This window comes from Manihot esculenta, chromosome 15 (genome assembly GCF_001659605.2).
Source record: "Manihot esculenta cultivar AM560-2 chromosome 15, M.esculenta_v8, whole genome shotgun sequence".
In the NCBI taxonomy this organism is placed as follows: Eukaryota; Viridiplantae; Streptophyta; class Magnoliopsida; order Malpighiales; family Euphorbiaceae; genus Manihot; species Manihot esculenta.
Window position 1 is genome coordinate 8,309,108 of NC_035175.2, and position 17,556 is coordinate 8,326,663.

Here is a 17,556-nt window from a genome sequence, read left to right on the forward strand (position 1 = left end):
GTTAATACATATTTATAATCATCGTAATTTTTTTTCAATGCCAAATGACTAAATTAAAATTCAAAATGTTAATAATAAATTATAGTATAGTTATTAAAGTTTATAAAATCAAAATATATTGACTTTATTTTTAATATTTAAAATTTTATAATAAATTAATATAAAAATAAGTAAAATTCATATATTTATAATTTAAATTTATCATGGATCCATCTAAACAAGAATTGCGCGTTTTTGGCGGTGGGGCCTGCCCTTACCTACTACTGTCATCATTTCTAGCAAGTCATTTTCTCGCCGACTTGAACGATAAATCATTGGGCCTAATGATTTGATTATACGGCCCATCTCAATTAAATCCAATCAACCCACATAACAGTTCGCAGTCTATAGGTCACGGTCCCACAATACAGCTGACATGGCATCTCATTCTTATTTGACTCTTTCTACACTGGGCCCTCCCGAGCTATGACCTGCTGACTGCTGTACCTGAAACTCCCATTCCAATTTCGCTTAGGTTGCCTCTCCTCCAATAACCGCTGACCTCATGGACAGAACTGGGTCTGCGCCTCTTGTTGTCTACACCCAACCCTAACCCTAATCTCCCAATTATTTCTCTTCAATTCCCTAATTTTCTTCTATCGACCTTTATAATTTGCCCATTCTGAGCCCTACCCTCCCTTTCGAAGCTCAATACAAGTCTCTTTAAAGATTCAATTCTCTGAAATTCTTGAATTATTATTATTAATTTCTTTGGAAGACATGAATAGCTCAATCTCACTATAATGATCAACGCCGAGCTGCTTGGGGTTTTGCTTTTAGGGCACCAATTGCATGGGCTTGAGCGATGCCTGAGCTTCGCAGAGGTGTTCGCAGAGGTCGCGCAGGGTTAACGCCGCAAAACAGGCAACCAGACCCTCCGCGAGTGCAAAATTGCGTGAAGACCCGTGCCGCCGTAGCTAGAGAGAGGAAGAGGCCGCTGACTAGATTGGAAACGAAAAGATTGAAAGAGAAGCAGGAGGATAATAAGGTGATTGTAATATCGGAGAAAGAAGATAGTGAATTTTTGATTTCGGAGAGGAAAAAGAAGGGCAAGAAAAATTTGGCTGTTGTTTCTGTAAAAGAGAAGCAAGAGGAGGACGTTAAGAGAGTTGGTATAATGGGTGATGATAGTGGTGGTTTGAGTGCTAATAAGGCTGTTGGGCAGGAGGAGGAGGGCAACACTGCACCTTTCCCAGAAAAGGTATGCTATTTTTGCTAGTATTGTTAATTTTTCCCCCAAATATGTGCTCTCTGAATTTGGTTTATTTCATTTTTTTATTTTATTTATGGGTCTAATGGCAGTTTGATTTGTTTTTATTTCGTGAAATATGGTTCATTTTGTTTACTACGCGAGGCCACCACCACGTTGGGCGGGCATTGATGTCTTGTTGGTCTGTTCAGTTTATTGTGGTTTTGTTCAGTGTTCGTAAGTGCTGACTCAGAAGGGTTGTTATGGTGGTCTTTTTTAGCTGCATGCTGTGTGTAATCTCTCGGTGCTGTGCTGCTTCCTCAGTTGGGTTGAAGCTCTCAAGCGTAAATGATGTTTTACATTTAGCTTAGGATGCATTACTTTGGCACATATATTCAGTGATTCATTGAGATATTTGGTGTAGCCTTTTACTTATAATATGCGTTGTTTCAGTTTTGTCAGTAGTGGACTTTTGGTGCTTGCAATAGTTGATTCGATATTGTTGTCTTGTAAGTTTTATACATATAAGTTTTTCTTCCTTTGTTTTTAGCAACTTCCACTTTTTGTTCTTTTGGTAGGCTTAGGGCTTTGCAAGGAAGTATCTGGAAATGATTTTTCTCATTGGGTTTGATTGCCAATACACCCCTAATTCTGATTAACATTATTTATGCACATAAATATTGAAGCTTTTTTTTAAAAAAATTCTTTTCACTATGTGTTGTACACTTGTTTCATTTTGTGTGTCTGTTAAGTGTTACAAAATTGTGATGTATCTCAAAATTTCCATTTTTATTTTGATTCAGATTAGCATGTTCTGTTTCTAAAATCGCTTGCATTTTGTCTTTGTGGTAATCATACAAAGTTTCTTATTTTTTGTTTCCAAGGTTCAAGTGGGAGGGTCACCTTTATATAAGATAGAAAGAAAATTGGGTAAAGGTGGATTTGGTCAGGTGTTTGTTGGCCGTCGAGTAAGTGGTGGCACCGATCGTGCAATGGGCCCTGGGGCCATGGAGGTACAGTTGGCTTATGTACTGTTATTTTCTTTTATTATATAAGCTTAATCATATTATAAATTGTTCTTCTATATACATTCCCTTAAGGTGGCTCTGAAATTTGAGCATAGAAACAGCAAGGGTTGCAACTATGGGCCCCCATATGAATGGCAAGTATATAAGTAAGTGCTTTCTTAATTTTCTTTTTCCTTCTTATTTCTCTCTCTGTGTGTGTGTATGGCTCTTTTCAGATTTTTTGTTGTTATTATAGTGATTTGATAATGTACTTTGTTTCCCCAGTACTCTTGGTGGTAGCCATGGAGTGCCAAGGGTTCATTATAAAGGAAGGCAAGGAGATTATTATGTAATGGTATGTTCTGCGAACTCATTTATTTTCATATCTTCACTTTAACTTGTTGGATTGATTTCTGGTCATACATTTTCAGGTTATGGACATGCTAGGCCCTAGCCTTTGGGATGTGTGGAATTCTTCTGGGCAGTCGTGAGTATTTCATTCATTAAATAATTTGTATTTCTTTATTCATGTGGGGATGTATTTTCTATTCTTTTTTATTGAGTTCTGATGGGAAAGAGTGTACAATTTTGTACAGTTTATTTCCCTCTTCCTATGTTGCCTCATGTAGTGTTAAAAAATTAGTGGATTTGCAGTTTTCTCTTAGCTGCAAAATTCTATTCTCTAACTCTTAAATACTATCTTTTTAGTTTTTTTTTTTTTTGACATATGTGCTTATATTTGGGTTTATTCATTTCTTGTTCTTTTTGTACATAGAATGTCCTCAGAAATGGTAGCTTGTATTGCTGTTGAATCTCTATCAATCCTAGAGAAGATGCATTCCAGAGGGTATGTGATTTAGATGCAATTGTCATGTGATAGCTGGTTTTCTTGATAAAATTTATAACATAAGTGGATATCCAATTGCTTTAAATTTTAATTTTAGCAATGCTTCATTAAATTTTAGTTACTGATTAGTTTCAATCTTAACCTCGTTTGATTATAGCTATGTGCATGGAGATGTAAAGCCAGAGAACTTTTTACTTGGTCAGCCAGGTACAGCACAGGAGAAGAAGTTGTTTCTTGTTGACCTTGGGTTAGGTGAGTAAATGTCTTAATTTCTTGACTTATTTTTAGATTTCAATCGTTTATGGTACTCATGCTGTATTTACTCATCATAACACAGCAACAAAGTGGAGAGATAGTGGTAGTGGGCAGCATGTTGAATATGATCAACGTCCTGATATGTTCAGGTGAGTAAAGGGTTTTATAGTTTCTGCTTGGGGTCTAGTGGTCAAATGTAACCTTTGGACTTTTATTCATGATTCTTTTCTGTGTTATTTCCCTAGAGGAACGGTTAGATATGCTAGTGTCCATGCTCACTTGGGAAGAACTGCTAGTAGGAGGGACGATCTTGAATCACTGGCATATACACTAATCTTCCTCTGTCGAGGCAGATTGCCATGGCAAGGGTTTCAGGTACTAACCAACAATACTTGCTTCTCTTTTGTGAATATCTGTGTGTATATGTACACTTTTTACCATAGGTAATTGATCATCTTGGTAGATTTCATTGTTAGAATGATTTGCACGCATTGTTCACCTTTTATCTTTTTAACAAATTCTTAGGGTGACAATAAGTCCTTCCTAGTTTGCAAAAAGAAGATGGCAACCTCTTCAGAAATGCTGTGTTGCTTTTGTCCTCCACCCCTTAAGCAATTTCTTGAGATTGTGGTGAATATGAAATTTGATGAGGAGCCAAACTATTCCAAGTTAATATCTTTGTTTGAGGGCCTGATAGGACCTAACCCAGCAATAAGGCCTATAAACACTGAGGGCGCCCAAAAGGTATTTGTGAGGAGATCTGAATATACAAGTGGGTTTTTCTTTTCTATTTTCTTTCTGAGGATCTATAGTGGTAACACTTACATACTGTGTCAGATTATCTGTCAAGTTGGCCAAAAACGCGGCAGGTTGAATATTGAGGAAGAGGATGATGGGCAACCCAAGAAGAAGGTTCGTCTAGGAGTTCCAGCTACACAATGGATTTCCATTTATAATGCTAGACTACCAATGAAACAAAGGTAGGAATGTGTTCTGCTTCATACTATCTTGCTCTTTCCAGTCTAAAAGTTGCAGGTTCACTTTTAAACGTTCTAGGTTCCACAAATTCTTGCATGAAGCTAAACTTGAATTTAGAATTTTGATAACCTAACCATTGGATCAATGTCAGTGGTGTATATGTATAAGAAAATTTCATACATGGAACTTCTGAAAATTTATTACTTTCTGTGCAATTTAATTATCACTTGATATTAGATAAGCATGATTTACACTAATGAAGCATTAAATCCAATGAATGGTTGTAAGGGATCAAATTTTGCTGAAGTTATGAATCTTGTAGAAATTTGTTAATTTTTTAGTTGTAAAATGAATTCCTCCCCTATTTTTGTCCATTTTTCTTTTTCTGGCTTGATTATGGTGCAAGTCATACTCATGCATATCAATTATTGCTGTTATTTTATTCCTCATTTTTTTGTTGTCGCTATTAGGGATTGCCTTTAGCTGTGATTCAATGGGATTAGATAGGCCTTTTGTTATATATATAAATATCCATTCCTTTTTCATGTTCTCTTTCTGATTATATTTTATTCCATTTTAATTTGAATTTTCTTTTACCATCAGAATTCTCTAGTTCAATCTCCTTGAAGACCTTCAAATAGGTGAAAACAGAATAAAATATTTTGTGGGTGTGTAATTAATTTTGAATGTTGCTCATGTGTGCACCTCAACTAAAATTGTTAGGAGCCTGAGAAGAGTGTCTAGAAGGCGACTGGCATCCTAATTTCCATTCCATGTTATAGTTTATACCCCTTAATCTCTTAATTTGATAAACTTATTTATTGATTTTGTCCATCTATTATATTCAAATGCATTGGGATTGTACTTTGGGTTCTATTTCCTACTATGTGAAGATTGAAAACGGACACATTGCTCTTTTTAGTTTGAGCGCAAAAAAGGTTCAGAATTGTCAAAAGGATGTGGATTCTTAATGGCTCGACTTTCACTTTGGTCACCCCAGGCAGCCTCTTGTTTTTAGCATCTGGTTTTGGACAATCCATTGCTTCGCTAATAAAACAACTTTATTGATTTCAAGGAGACAAAAGCTTTATGATGCTTCGGATATGGTTTCCTTGATGGTGCCTAATGACCTACATTTGCCATGTAACTAGGTACCATTATAATGTGGCTGATGGAAGGTTGGCTCAACATGTGGAGAGAGGAATTGCTGATGGTCTGCTCATAAGTAGTGTAGCATCTTGTTCTAATCTTTGGGCATTAATTATGGATGCCGGAACTGGTTTTACAAACCAAGTTTATGAACTGTCGCCTCTTTTCTTACACAAGGTGAATCTCTGTGCTGAACTTATGCATGCGTGGGCATTGGCTGCATTTTTCCTTTTTTCCATACAAGCAATCAAATGTACAAAATAAGAAAATTGTTCTTCCAAAATAACAGGAATGGATCATGGAACAATGGGAGAAGAACTATTACATTAGTTCTATTGCTGGTGCAAATAATGGAAGCTCCCTTGTGGTGATGTCAAAAGGTTTGTTTGCATTATTTTTTAAGGCATTCATTTGCATTTGTAAATTTTCTAGAGAATAGAGGCAACGTTTGTATTTGTTATTAGTGATGTATAAGCAAGCAAAGAGTAACTAATAAAACATAATTAAATGGTTTTATTCAACTTTATACTTAATTCAGTTGAATAAAATCTAAGCCAAAGGGTCGCTAGGTGTGCTTCTTATGGGAACCAAAGCATGATGAATTATAAATCTTCTTTCTCTGCATGTTATCATGTTCTAAGGCTTTCTCACTCCACAATCCACATTATTTGCACCATTCCGATTGCTCATACTACACTTGCCTTAGAAAACCTTACTATTGTGCCAACTGTTTTCAAATTTTTGTCAAGCTAACTGTTGTGTTTGTGGAGATGTCAGTTTTTTTTTTTTAAATTAGTATGGGCAACTAAAATCCATAACAACATAATTTCTGCAGGCACACAATATACGCAACAGTCTTACAAGGTGAGCGACTCATTTCCCTTTAAGTGGATAAACAAGAAGTGGAGAGAAGGATTTCATGTGACCTCAATGGCTACTGCTGGAAGCCGGTGGGGCGTTGTCATGTCTCGCAATGCAGGCTTCAGTGATCAGGTTGATTTCTTCTAATTTTCTGGCATTGCTCATTTATCATGCAGAGTGAATGGAATTTTCTCATTGCTATGTGTCATTCTACTGTAGCATTAAAGATGGTGCTCCTGGGCGCCCTTCATTTATTGGTCTTTTTGCATTTTGTCTTTGAATTCTTTGATGTTGACAATGTCTTGCATTTATTTTGTGACGTTCAGATAGCCTTTATATCCAATTAAGCCTCTGCAAAACTTTCCTGAATTGCATGATACCTTCAATTACTCATGCATGTTTTTTGTCTATTTTCTTTCTTTTTCCCTTCTAATTTTGCCTCTATTCTAATTAAGGTAGAAGTTAAAACAATACAAGGACACTTGAGCAAATTATTGCAATTTTAATCATCCTCGCATTTATATTATATTTTATCTAAATTTGGATCTTATAGGAGCAAATTAATAAATGTAAAATAGATAAATTTAGTACTGCTCCTATACAAGATTGTAATGTCAGTTGTGGATGCCATTAGATAACGTAACCTGGCCAATTTTGAATTCAACACTCTGGCCTAGATGTTTAATGAATACTGATACATTGAATTTTCAGGTTGCTTAGATCTTCTTCCTTTCTTTTTAAATATATATGCATGCCTGCCTGCCTTTTATGCTGACAGACACATATTTTCCTAATAATTTTCTTCATATTTGACATGAGAATCTCTTTCTCTCTCTCTCACTTCAACAGGTTGTTGAGCTTGATTTTCTTTACCCGAGTGAGGGCATTCACAGACGCTGGGATAATGGCTTTCGAATTACATCTACAGCTGCTACTTTTGATCAAGCTGCTCTTATATTGAGTGTCCCCAGGCGCAAACCTGGTGACGAAACACAAGAAACTCTACGTACTTCTCAATTTCCAAGCACACATGTTAAGGTAACCTCATGCAGTCTTATTGTCTTTAGAACGGTTGACCATGTACAATCTTCAATTCTTAGCGAATTCTTTGATCTGGTATATTTATGCCCAATGAAATAATTTTAGCATCTGGTGTGCCTATGTCTATCAAAAGACAAAGACCCACATTAACGTCCTGTTTTGGTATGGATGTATTGGTCAGTTGCCACTTTTACCAGTCAAATGTGTTCAATCAACCGTAAGTAATGTCTTTATTCATCTTAAATTTACCTATGATTATATTAGAGTGAATGTGATCACTGCTAGATAAAATGCAAGAGCATACTTGTATGCATTTTGCATTCTTTTGACAAAAAATTTTAACTGTTGGCTGCAATATAATTTGCATTCTTTTTGACAAAAATTTAGATTGGCGATGTTCATGTCATAATGTGTGTGCCAGTCCTGATATAAATGCTCTATGCATTGCATGATGATTTATGAGAACTGTGTGTTTATCGTTGTATTTCCCATTGTTTTACTGTCTCTATTCCATGAAAGTTCTCTGTTTTATTTTAGAAAACTTGGCCTAATGACCAAAAATAAAATTCTACTTTAATACTTCGTGCATTTCTGCCAGGAACTTATGGATTCTCCATCAGGACTTTAACATTTGTATCAATTTCTTGGACTGAGGAAATGCTCATATCCAAAAATGCTATATGGAGCATGGCCTATGGACTATGGACATGCCTTAGCTTAGAAAAAAAAATGTGCTCTTTTTAATGCTAAATTCCTAGTCACGTTTGTTCTTTTTTTGCGTGTGTGTGTGTTTGTGTAGCCATGTAAGTGTATAGTTTGATGAGTAGAAAAGCTGTCCAGTAGTTAGTTTAATGTTGTATAAAGTTTTTTGAAGTTTCTGATAGAATTGAAAGTTGTTAAAATTCAAGAACTTGTGTCATTAACCCTAAAAAATTTCATATCAATATCAACATTGAAAAAGAAATAATAGATATGTTGTATTAGCCTAGAGTTGATGTATCTATACCTACTTGACCTGAACGTTTTGTGATTGATGCGACATCGTACTGCATAATTTGTTCCAATTGATAATTTTTTTAGTATTCTGAGATGGGTTTTATTTATGTCCAGGAAAAGTGGGCGAAGAACCTTTATCTGGCGTGTTTATGTTATGGACGGACGGTATCTTGAAATATATGCTCCAGTGGGGAAGTATGTGGAAACAAAGAAAGTGAGAAGGATTCTGGATCTCCCATTTCCTTTTCTTTGCTAGTTTCTTTGTGTAGTTTCACATATTAATTGTACAAAATGGAGTAGGAGATTTAGCTGGAGTGGACAAACTATATTTTGCGTATGATTACTACGTTTCGTTGAATTTGTAATTTGAGCTCTTATACAAAAGGGATTCATGATCTACCACCTAAATGTTTTCTGGTTGAGTTGGGAGCAAAGTATTTAAAGCATATTCCAATGCCCATTTCCTGACGTTTTGCGTAAAAAGGACATGTTGATTGAATAAGTAGGATTTGATCTCGATTGAAGAACGTTAAAAACAAAGAATTCTATTCTGCTTTTTGGGTGTGTGATGCAAGGATTTGATGGGCTTGTTTTTGGATCTGGAAGAAAAATCTATTTGATTTGGAGAAATAGGACTTTTTACAGATTTAGTAGTTTTGATACCGGGATTACAAGATTTGTACAGCTGATAAATTGGTCTCGACAGATTTTATCTTAGAACATCCCTATTTATATTCACAAGTGTTACGGTTGACTTGTCACTCTTCTACTCAATGAGAACCGTACTTTTTAATCACACAATTCAGCTTCCATATTTTAAAATTTATTAGAAACTAATTTTAAAGAATGAATTATTGATGCACAGTAATTTTAATTGAAGAATTTCATCAATTTTAATAAAATAACCAGCGTTATTCAGTTTCATGCTCTAAAGTATTTTTATGAAGGCTACGTTTAATTTTGATTTATTTTTAGTAATTTTTTTTTATCTAATTGATCTCTTTAATAAATAAGAGGATTAATAAGTATATATAGAATAAATTTTATTTTATTATTACACATACTCGTATTTATATATTGAAATTGAAATAAGGGTAAAGCAGTATTCTATTTTGCTGATTGCAAACTCCAGTTTATAATTTTTTTTTTTAATTATAACAGTTGAAGAGTTATATGAGCTGAATAATAGTTTTATTAAACGGGTTTAGAGTAGCTTTTAACTCATTAAACCTTTTATTAGTTCCCCCAAATCTCTACTTCAAATATTTCCAAAAATTGTAATTGTAATTGTATTATTTATTTATTTATGTTATTTCATGCATTGCAATGTTTAAGCTTGAAAATCAGAAATCCCAACTCTTGCATCAGTAGCCCAAAAACGTTCGGTTCATTCTATGCGGATATGTCACCCAGAAACACCATTAATTTAAGATGAGTTACTATTCGATCATTATATTTATTTATTATAATTATTTAATTTATATCTTAAAAACTCAATAGAATATTGATGTATTACGTATTTAATTTGTGTATTAAAGAAAACTTTGGTTAAAAACAGTGTTAAAAAATTAAATTGTATGATATAAATATGAAGTGATAATAAAGGTTAAGTAATTCATTCTAGCGAAATAAATGCAACTTATATTAATTTACCCTTAATTTTATAATCGACTATAGTTGAGTTATATGTTTATCTCCCCTAAAAAAACATGAGACAGAGAATAAATAAAATAATATAAATTGGCTAAGTAAATGATACGGTGCGTTTAATATGTCTTTTTTCTTATTTTGATTGTTATGCCGGATCAGCTGTCTATTGGGATTATGTTGGGCAAGATAAGGGGAATGCATCAACATGCAGTCTACTTTCCAAGTATTGTTTTGCTTTTCTTTCTTGTATATTTTATTTTTGAAGAAATTCATGATCTACTGAATTCTTCATTTTTTTAAAATATCTCTTTAAATTGTTTGCTATTATATATTTAAAGTAAAATATGAAGCGATTAAAATACTCTCGTTTCTAATTAATATCTATAATTTTAAAATATAAATATTTAGTCTCCCTAAAATTAATGAAATGGATTAAATAGTTAATACTCTAAAAAATATGGACTATTTAGTATGCTTTTAAAAAGATAGGGACTACTACAAGTGCGTTTCCTTCTCTCTCTATTGCAAAATTTCAATCCTGTCCAATCAAAAAGAATATGAAGCAAATTAATTAAATTTTTAGAATTGGTAGAATTGAAAATTTGCAAATCGTTTATGATAAAGCAGATCATTAGGTTGAAAGTTCATGTACTCTTGGTCAACAATTGAAAATTTAGTTCAAAAAATGGAAACTTGTACTACCCCCTTGATAATTTTGGAATAATTTAAAATCCTTAATCTCAAGCTTGTATAGTAATTACTTGTAAATCATGGTTCAACACCTCACGTCAGGTCATCTTCAACGGTTGCTAGTCTCACCTACCCATAAATGCACTTTGAAAATATCAGTGTCATTATCCATCCTTAATTCTTTTATATAACTATGTATATACAGGGAAATGGAAAGCAAAAAATTGAGGCGAAGAATGCATTCCCCTAAAATGAAAAAGGGGGTTGGGAAGGCTCGATGGAAAATGGTCATTAATAATTGCTTCATTTAAAATTGTTTTACTGTGGTAGGCCACTCCTCCAAGTAGAAAATTGTGGAAACATTTCAATTGTGAATTCTGAAATATTTGTTGTGATATCGTAGAAAAAGAGGATGAAAAATGGAAAGCTTTATCTTCTTTTAACTACACCTAGAACCTTTGATTTTAATGCTCTTGCTATCTTACTTTCATTTGAAGTTGGCCCAGTTGCAGGACAGTGAACCATCATCCTTCTTCCAGTATTTTCACTGTATGATAGCAATTCATGGAGATACAAGACAAATTAATGTCACTTTTATCTTTTGCTAGTTTTGATATGTTACCTTCCTTAGGAATCATTCAAATGTGATTCTTCACAGTGTAAGATACATTTGTTTCCTAATGCTTTGTTTGGATCTTGATTGTCTGGGAAACGAAGAGAAACCAAAGAAGAGAAATAAAGAAAAAAAAATTAATTTTCTTCTCATTGTTGGGATAAATTTTTAGATCTTAAAAAACATATGAAAAATGACTATTATATTCTTACAATTTTAGAAAGAGAACCTTTAAACTAAAGGGCATTAAAGGATTTTCAACATAAATAATATTAATTCTCTTAATTTGGTGCGAAATATTTTAGGTACATTTTAAGTGATGGGAAATTCAACTTTTCTTTTTTTCACCTCTGTCTCTCCTCTATAGTTATCCAAACTGCAATTTCCTCGATACAAACAAAGCATAAATGATAATTGACACGTTATCTGAAATGAAACATAGATCAATTCATCTGATTAATCATGCAATGTACTTGACATAAAGTACTAGCATTTTGTTTGATATATGACGTCTTATTGTTATCTAGTGAAAAATTTTATTTTTATTTTTTTAAAGAAAAATAAAAAACAGAAAGAAAGAAATTGGATGTCTACGGAATTTTTGAAGTACCCATGAATATTACATTGATATAGATATAAAATCGTCTCCATATAAATCGATTAGTTTTCTAGATATACCGAAACTTGGATGAACAATTTTACACACGGGGCATACAAACAACATAAGGATACAATGTTGATGGTGGGCTTTTATATAAAATGAATTATCAAGCTGAACTGTTGGGTAGCCTGCTGAGAACAGAGTGCTCTGGTTTGTGTTCACACTCAAAATCAAGATGAACAAATGCCCGCTCAACTTCTGGAAGTTTCTCAATTTTGTTCTGCAAAGTTTCTCCAATGGTGTGTGCTTCTTTTAGAGGCAACTCTTCTGGTAGTTCAATGTCGACCTGTTTCCGGGGACAAAAAAAGGGCTTAAATTGTACTTGTTTAGTTATAAAAATATTACATTCACAGGTACCAGCGAGATTTAAAAATTATTCCCACTCATATAATGTCGAATAGTTTCTGTTTGCTTTTCACTAACCTCTACAAAGTAAAGAACACCAAAAGTGTAAGCACGGACAGTGTCAATGCGCTTAACTTGAGGATGCCTTATGACAAGGTATGTCAACTTTTGCAGGACTTCAGGAGGGGCTGATTGTCCAACGAGGGAAACTGCAACATCCAGCTTGCATAAGATAGTTGTATGTATATATGAATGTTGAAAACAATGAGAATAATCAAGAAACCTTTATGTTTATCCTGTTCCTTTTGGGACAAGCAGCATGAAAAACCTACCTGCATTTTCCATAACAGTTCCAGACCAATTTGTAATCGTGTAAATGGCAAGTATGATAGCACCAGCAGGGTCTATCCACCAGTAGAACTTATCACCAAGAACAGCTGCAACTAATCCTACTACATTTGTTACCACATCAAAATAGTGATCCTGTTGAATAGCAGCTTCAATCAGTTATAAAACTAACGAAGTTCTAAGCTAAACAACAGAGAGTTCATTAGCAAATAGAGAAAAACCTTTGCGTAGGCACGAACAATCTTGTTTCCCGAGGTTCTGCAGTAAAGCCAAAGTGCCAGCTTCACCACTGTGGCAGTAATCATTATTGTGTACAGCCACACCAATTGGTCTGAGGACATTTTTGCAGTAGGCTTATTTTTAATTAGTTCTTCAACAGCCTGGACTAATATTTGAAAGCCTGTACAGATGAAAGTCTACAGTAAGTTTATTCTTTAGGAGTGCATACCAAATCCAGAAAGTGGAATGTACTCGAACCTTTCTCCATAACCTTATTGGAGGGATCTGATACCTAAAATCAAATGCAATTCATGCACAACTTTTTAGCGGAAAGTGAGAACACTTTATGGAGCCAGCAGCAGAGGGTACCTAAGGATAATCTGATTTCTATTTTCCACGGACCTGGAGGGAATTTCTAGTGTAAGGAAATCCACAATTTACACCCACCGCAGACACAAATATCTACTTCCCTGTGATGTAATTTAGTTAAATTGATGTTATTCTGAAACGAACGCTGAATAGGTTGTTCCTTTAAGTTTACGATTTGCATGAAGCAGAACAATTTATGTAAAGGAAACAAAAATTCATTATCCTTCTTCCACCTATCATAGAAAGTTACTAGCATTTGACATTTGCTAAACAGAAAAGCAATTAACAAAATATAAAAGCATTACTTTCCTGATATTATTGTGCATATAAGAGAATGTAATTCTAAGAGTTGGTTGTATAAGGTAATATAGATAAAACTATAATCAGTTAGGTCCTGCTATGGATAAAATTTCCCAGAAAATCACAGGGATCAGAAAAGAACTCATGATCTTTTTCCTTTTTCTTCTGGATTCTTCTCAACATAATATTAATTTATGAAACAAAATGCAACTTGGAGCAAGAAAATGCAAGCTGACACAAAGTGCATACCAAGTGTAGCCATAACAGCAGCAAAGATGATTATGCCTACAGGCTGCACCCTCAACTTTCCAATAGGATATTTGTAGATATTTATGTTTTTCATAGACAGGTGAGTGAACCAGAGAATGCCACCCGCCATGAGATCAAGCAAAGAATCTAAGGTTGATGCCGCAATGGCTATCGATCCACTCTTTATTGTAGCATAAATCTGTATATTGTCCAAAATTGATATCATTAGAATACATTTGTACTGTACAGCTCAGCACTGCAATGAAAATTGAACTGTTAATTGCAAAATAATATAATAAATAAACAAAAAGCTCCTTTGAGATTGATTACCTTGAATGCCAAGAGTAGAATATTTGCATAATTAGAGATTTTCATGGCCCTTTCAGCTTGCAGCTGTTCTTCGTCGTCTTCTTCATGGATTGTGTCATCTGATTCCAGAGCATCAACTTCCTCAAACGATTTTAAAGTAGCAAATTGCGTTTCGTAGTATTTCTTCTGATCTACCAAAAAAAAAAAAAAAACAATTAAAAGAAAAAAATAACCTTAGTTTACAAAATGAAAACTCGAGGAAATTAAGTACAAAGGAGTTGCTCTGAGCTCTGCTTGGTTTCCTACAAACACATTCCTAGAATCCAAGTGTAGCATTTGATTTTACACTTACTAAACAACAAGCAATTGAGTTAATGATATGAATTTAATCGAGAAACTTCTCTTTCGCACAAATTCCGTTTCCTTTTCCTTCATTTTCAGAGCAACCAAACAAACAGAATTTCGAAACACAGAGAGAGAGAGACCTTCAGTCAATCCTTTGGTTTTAGAGACGTCAATGTGAAAGGGAGACTCAACATCGACGCCAGATCGAACCTTATCAGGCAATCTGTTGAAAAACTCGTCCCTGAGTGTGCGTACCGAGTTGCGTCCACTCAGTCTCCCGATTCTCTTTCTCTCATTTACGACCAGTAAGGGCGCTTTAGGATTCGAATTCGACTCAGCCTCCATCTTTATCGACTCGTTCGTCTGAGCTCTCAGCACTTGCAAGCTGAAAAGGCTTAAGATAATAACAGAAGAGTAACCGACTCTGGCAATGGAATGAATATTTGTTATTTACTACTCCTCCCATAATTTTTATTTTTGTCTATTTTATTTTTAATATATATTAAAAATATATTTTTTTATTAATTTTTTAATTATCTTTATTTTAAATATATTATATTTTATTAAATATTAAAAGATATTTTTAAAAAATTAAAAATAAATAAACAGTAGATAATAATTTTAAAATAATTAAAAAAATAAAAACTATAAAACAAAAAAAGTAATTAGTTGGATAATTTAGATTACCAAGTATGACCTTTTATTATTATTTTATACTTTTACTCTAAAATAAATAAGTTTAATAAATTATTAAACTAAATATTTATATTTAAATATTAATCTCTTCATTTTATATTTTTTATGAACTCTTTTTATGGTTTTAAAATTATTATTTATTATTTTTTATATTATAATAATATATAAATTGATTATTATAATTTTATTTAATTTTATTTTTAAGAAATATTTCAAAATATTTTTTAATATTTAAAATTTTTAATAATTTTAAAATGAATATAATTAAAAAAATAATAAAAATAATTACATTTTATGTGAAAACATATTAAAAATAGAGTGAAAAAAATTATGTGCAGGAAGTATATTTATTATATATATCAGAAAAATTGTACTATTTAGATTTAGATTTTTTTTTTTGTTTCGGCGTTTAGCAATAATTGAGAAACAACAATTGTCTTCAACTTAATTGCTTGAATATTTGGTAGGATTTGATAGGCTCTAGCTCATCAGTATTTGAGTCATCATTAGTGAGTTTTTGAGTTCAAATTCAAATCGAAATCAATAGCGGTAGAGGTAAAGCTCATTTATTAAAAAATTTTATAAGTTCAATTTTCTTATAAAATTCAAGTTTGAGCTACACTTTGAATTTTAGTGTTGAGTTTGAATTCAATTTAAAATTTAAATACTAATCAAGTTTATTCGAATTTGCCTCATGAAAAGTTAATTTAATCTAATAACAAACTTAATTAAAATTTGAATTTAAAAACTCATTTAAATTAATAACTAACTTAATTTAAATTCGAATTTAAAAATTCAATTAAAAAATTTATTAACAACATTTAATTAATTTAAAATTTTAATATTTATTAATAATATTTAATTAATTTAAATTTTAAATATTAAAATTTTAAATTAAAATATTAAAAATAATTTTAATAAATTTAAATATAATTTAATTAAAATCTATAATAACCATATCCTTAATTTAAAATATAATAAAAAGTAAAATTTTTTCGTTATAAAATTATCTTTACCTATTTCGTCGATGAGAAATAAGGGATATTATTCCAATAATCTTCAATGCTTCATAGGTAAAATAATGTGTAATAGTGATTCTACGAAAGTAAATTTGTGGTCTAATAGTTAATAAAAGATAATTTTTAAAAAGTTTTGATTCTGTTTTCCTCAACAACAAATGATTAAAATTTTTTTTATTTAAAATTTAATATTTAAATTTTTTATTTTTTTATTATTTAAGTTTTAATGTTTAAATATTTATTTATTTATAACATCAAATAATATTTATTATTAAATGCTAATTATAAAATTTTAATTAATTATATAAAATATATTTAATATAAAATTAATGATATAATATTAAATTTAATAATTATTTATTTAAATATTTATATTACATAAAAAATTAATTAAAATATATAATAAATATATAAATTTTTATATAAACAGTACGTACAGTAGGGAGAGGGAGAGAGAGAATTTCTTTGTAAATTATATAATTCTTTTTAAATTATATAATTTTAATTAAATTTAGACATTTTTATATAAAATTTATTAATATAATATTTTTAATTATTCATATATTATTATTTTATTATTTATATATTATTATTATTTTTTTTAAATATATAATTTATATTAAATTATTTTATTATATTAAAAATACTATACATATAATATAAATATAAAATATTACATAAAATAAATATATTAATATAAGTATAATCAATTTAAATTATATAATTATATATATACAATATATTCAAATTTTATCAATAGAATCATATTGATTTATATTTAAATTATATAAAAATTTTAATTTATAAAATTAAGCGAATAATATTAAGTAAAAAAATAATTGTATAAATATATATATAAACATATGAAAATAATAATAATAACAATAGTCTATTAAGAGAGTTAATAGTTTAATAAGAGTCTCTATTGAAAATAAATATATAAATTAATAATATAATTATATAATTAAGGGATAAAAATATAAAAATTAACAATATATATAATAAATAGATTAAATAGTAAGGGTGTAATCGACTCAAGTCGAATTTTTTAATAAATTTGCTCGACAAATATCTTAACGAGTCTGTTTACAAGTCTTTTTTACGAGCCTATTTATAAGTTTCTCAATGAGTCTGTTCACGGGTCTTTCAACAAGTTTCTTCATGAGCCTCTTAATAAGCTCGTTTATAAGCCTTTTAACGAGTCTGTTTACAAGTCAGTTTACAAATTTTAACTAGTCAAATATTATGGAGTTCAAGTTTGACTCGTTTGATAAACGAATCTAAAAATTAAACTCGATTTTAACTCGTTTAAAAATGGAATCGAATCCGATCGAGTTGTTATCGAGTCGAGTCTCGAACCGCTCACAAATAATTTGATTCA

At 31.4% G+C, this 17,556-nt stretch overlaps 2 protein-coding genes across 2 annotated transcripts; one reads left to right on the plus strand and one right to left on the minus strand.

Moving 5' to 3' along the window:
* The first annotated feature begins 486 nt into the window (after positions 1-486).
* Positions 487-8,784, plus strand: LOC110600977 (casein kinase 1-like protein HD16). Its single transcript, XM_021737936.2, has 16 exons — positions 487-1,240; positions 2,113-2,241; positions 2,329-2,402; positions 2,521-2,590; positions 2,667-2,722; positions 3,011-3,082; positions 3,240-3,334; positions 3,420-3,486; positions 3,583-3,712; positions 3,863-4,081; positions 4,175-4,317; positions 5,467-5,641; positions 5,754-5,844; positions 6,300-6,457; positions 7,175-7,363; positions 8,477-8,784. Exons 1-16 carry the CDS (start codon positions 845-847, stop codon positions 8,534-8,536), a joined length of 2,124 nt encoding a protein of 707 aa, XP_021593628.1. The 5' UTR covers positions 487-844; the 3' UTR covers positions 8,537-8,784.
* A 3,126-nt stretch (positions 8,785-11,910) lies between these two features.
* On the minus strand, positions 11,911-14,888 carry LOC110600786 (metal tolerance protein 4). Its single transcript, XM_021737653.2, has 7 exons — positions 14,601-14,888; positions 14,137-14,306; positions 13,807-14,005; positions 12,891-13,069; positions 12,654-12,804; positions 12,400-12,530; positions 11,911-12,262 (listed from the first exon to the last, which is right to left on the minus strand). Exons 1-7 carry the CDS (start codon positions 14,803-14,805, stop codon positions 12,083-12,085), a joined length of 1,215 nt encoding a protein of 404 aa, XP_021593345.1. The 5' UTR covers positions 14,806-14,888; the 3' UTR covers positions 11,911-12,082.
* Between the last annotated feature and the right edge of the window lie 2,668 nt (positions 14,889-17,556).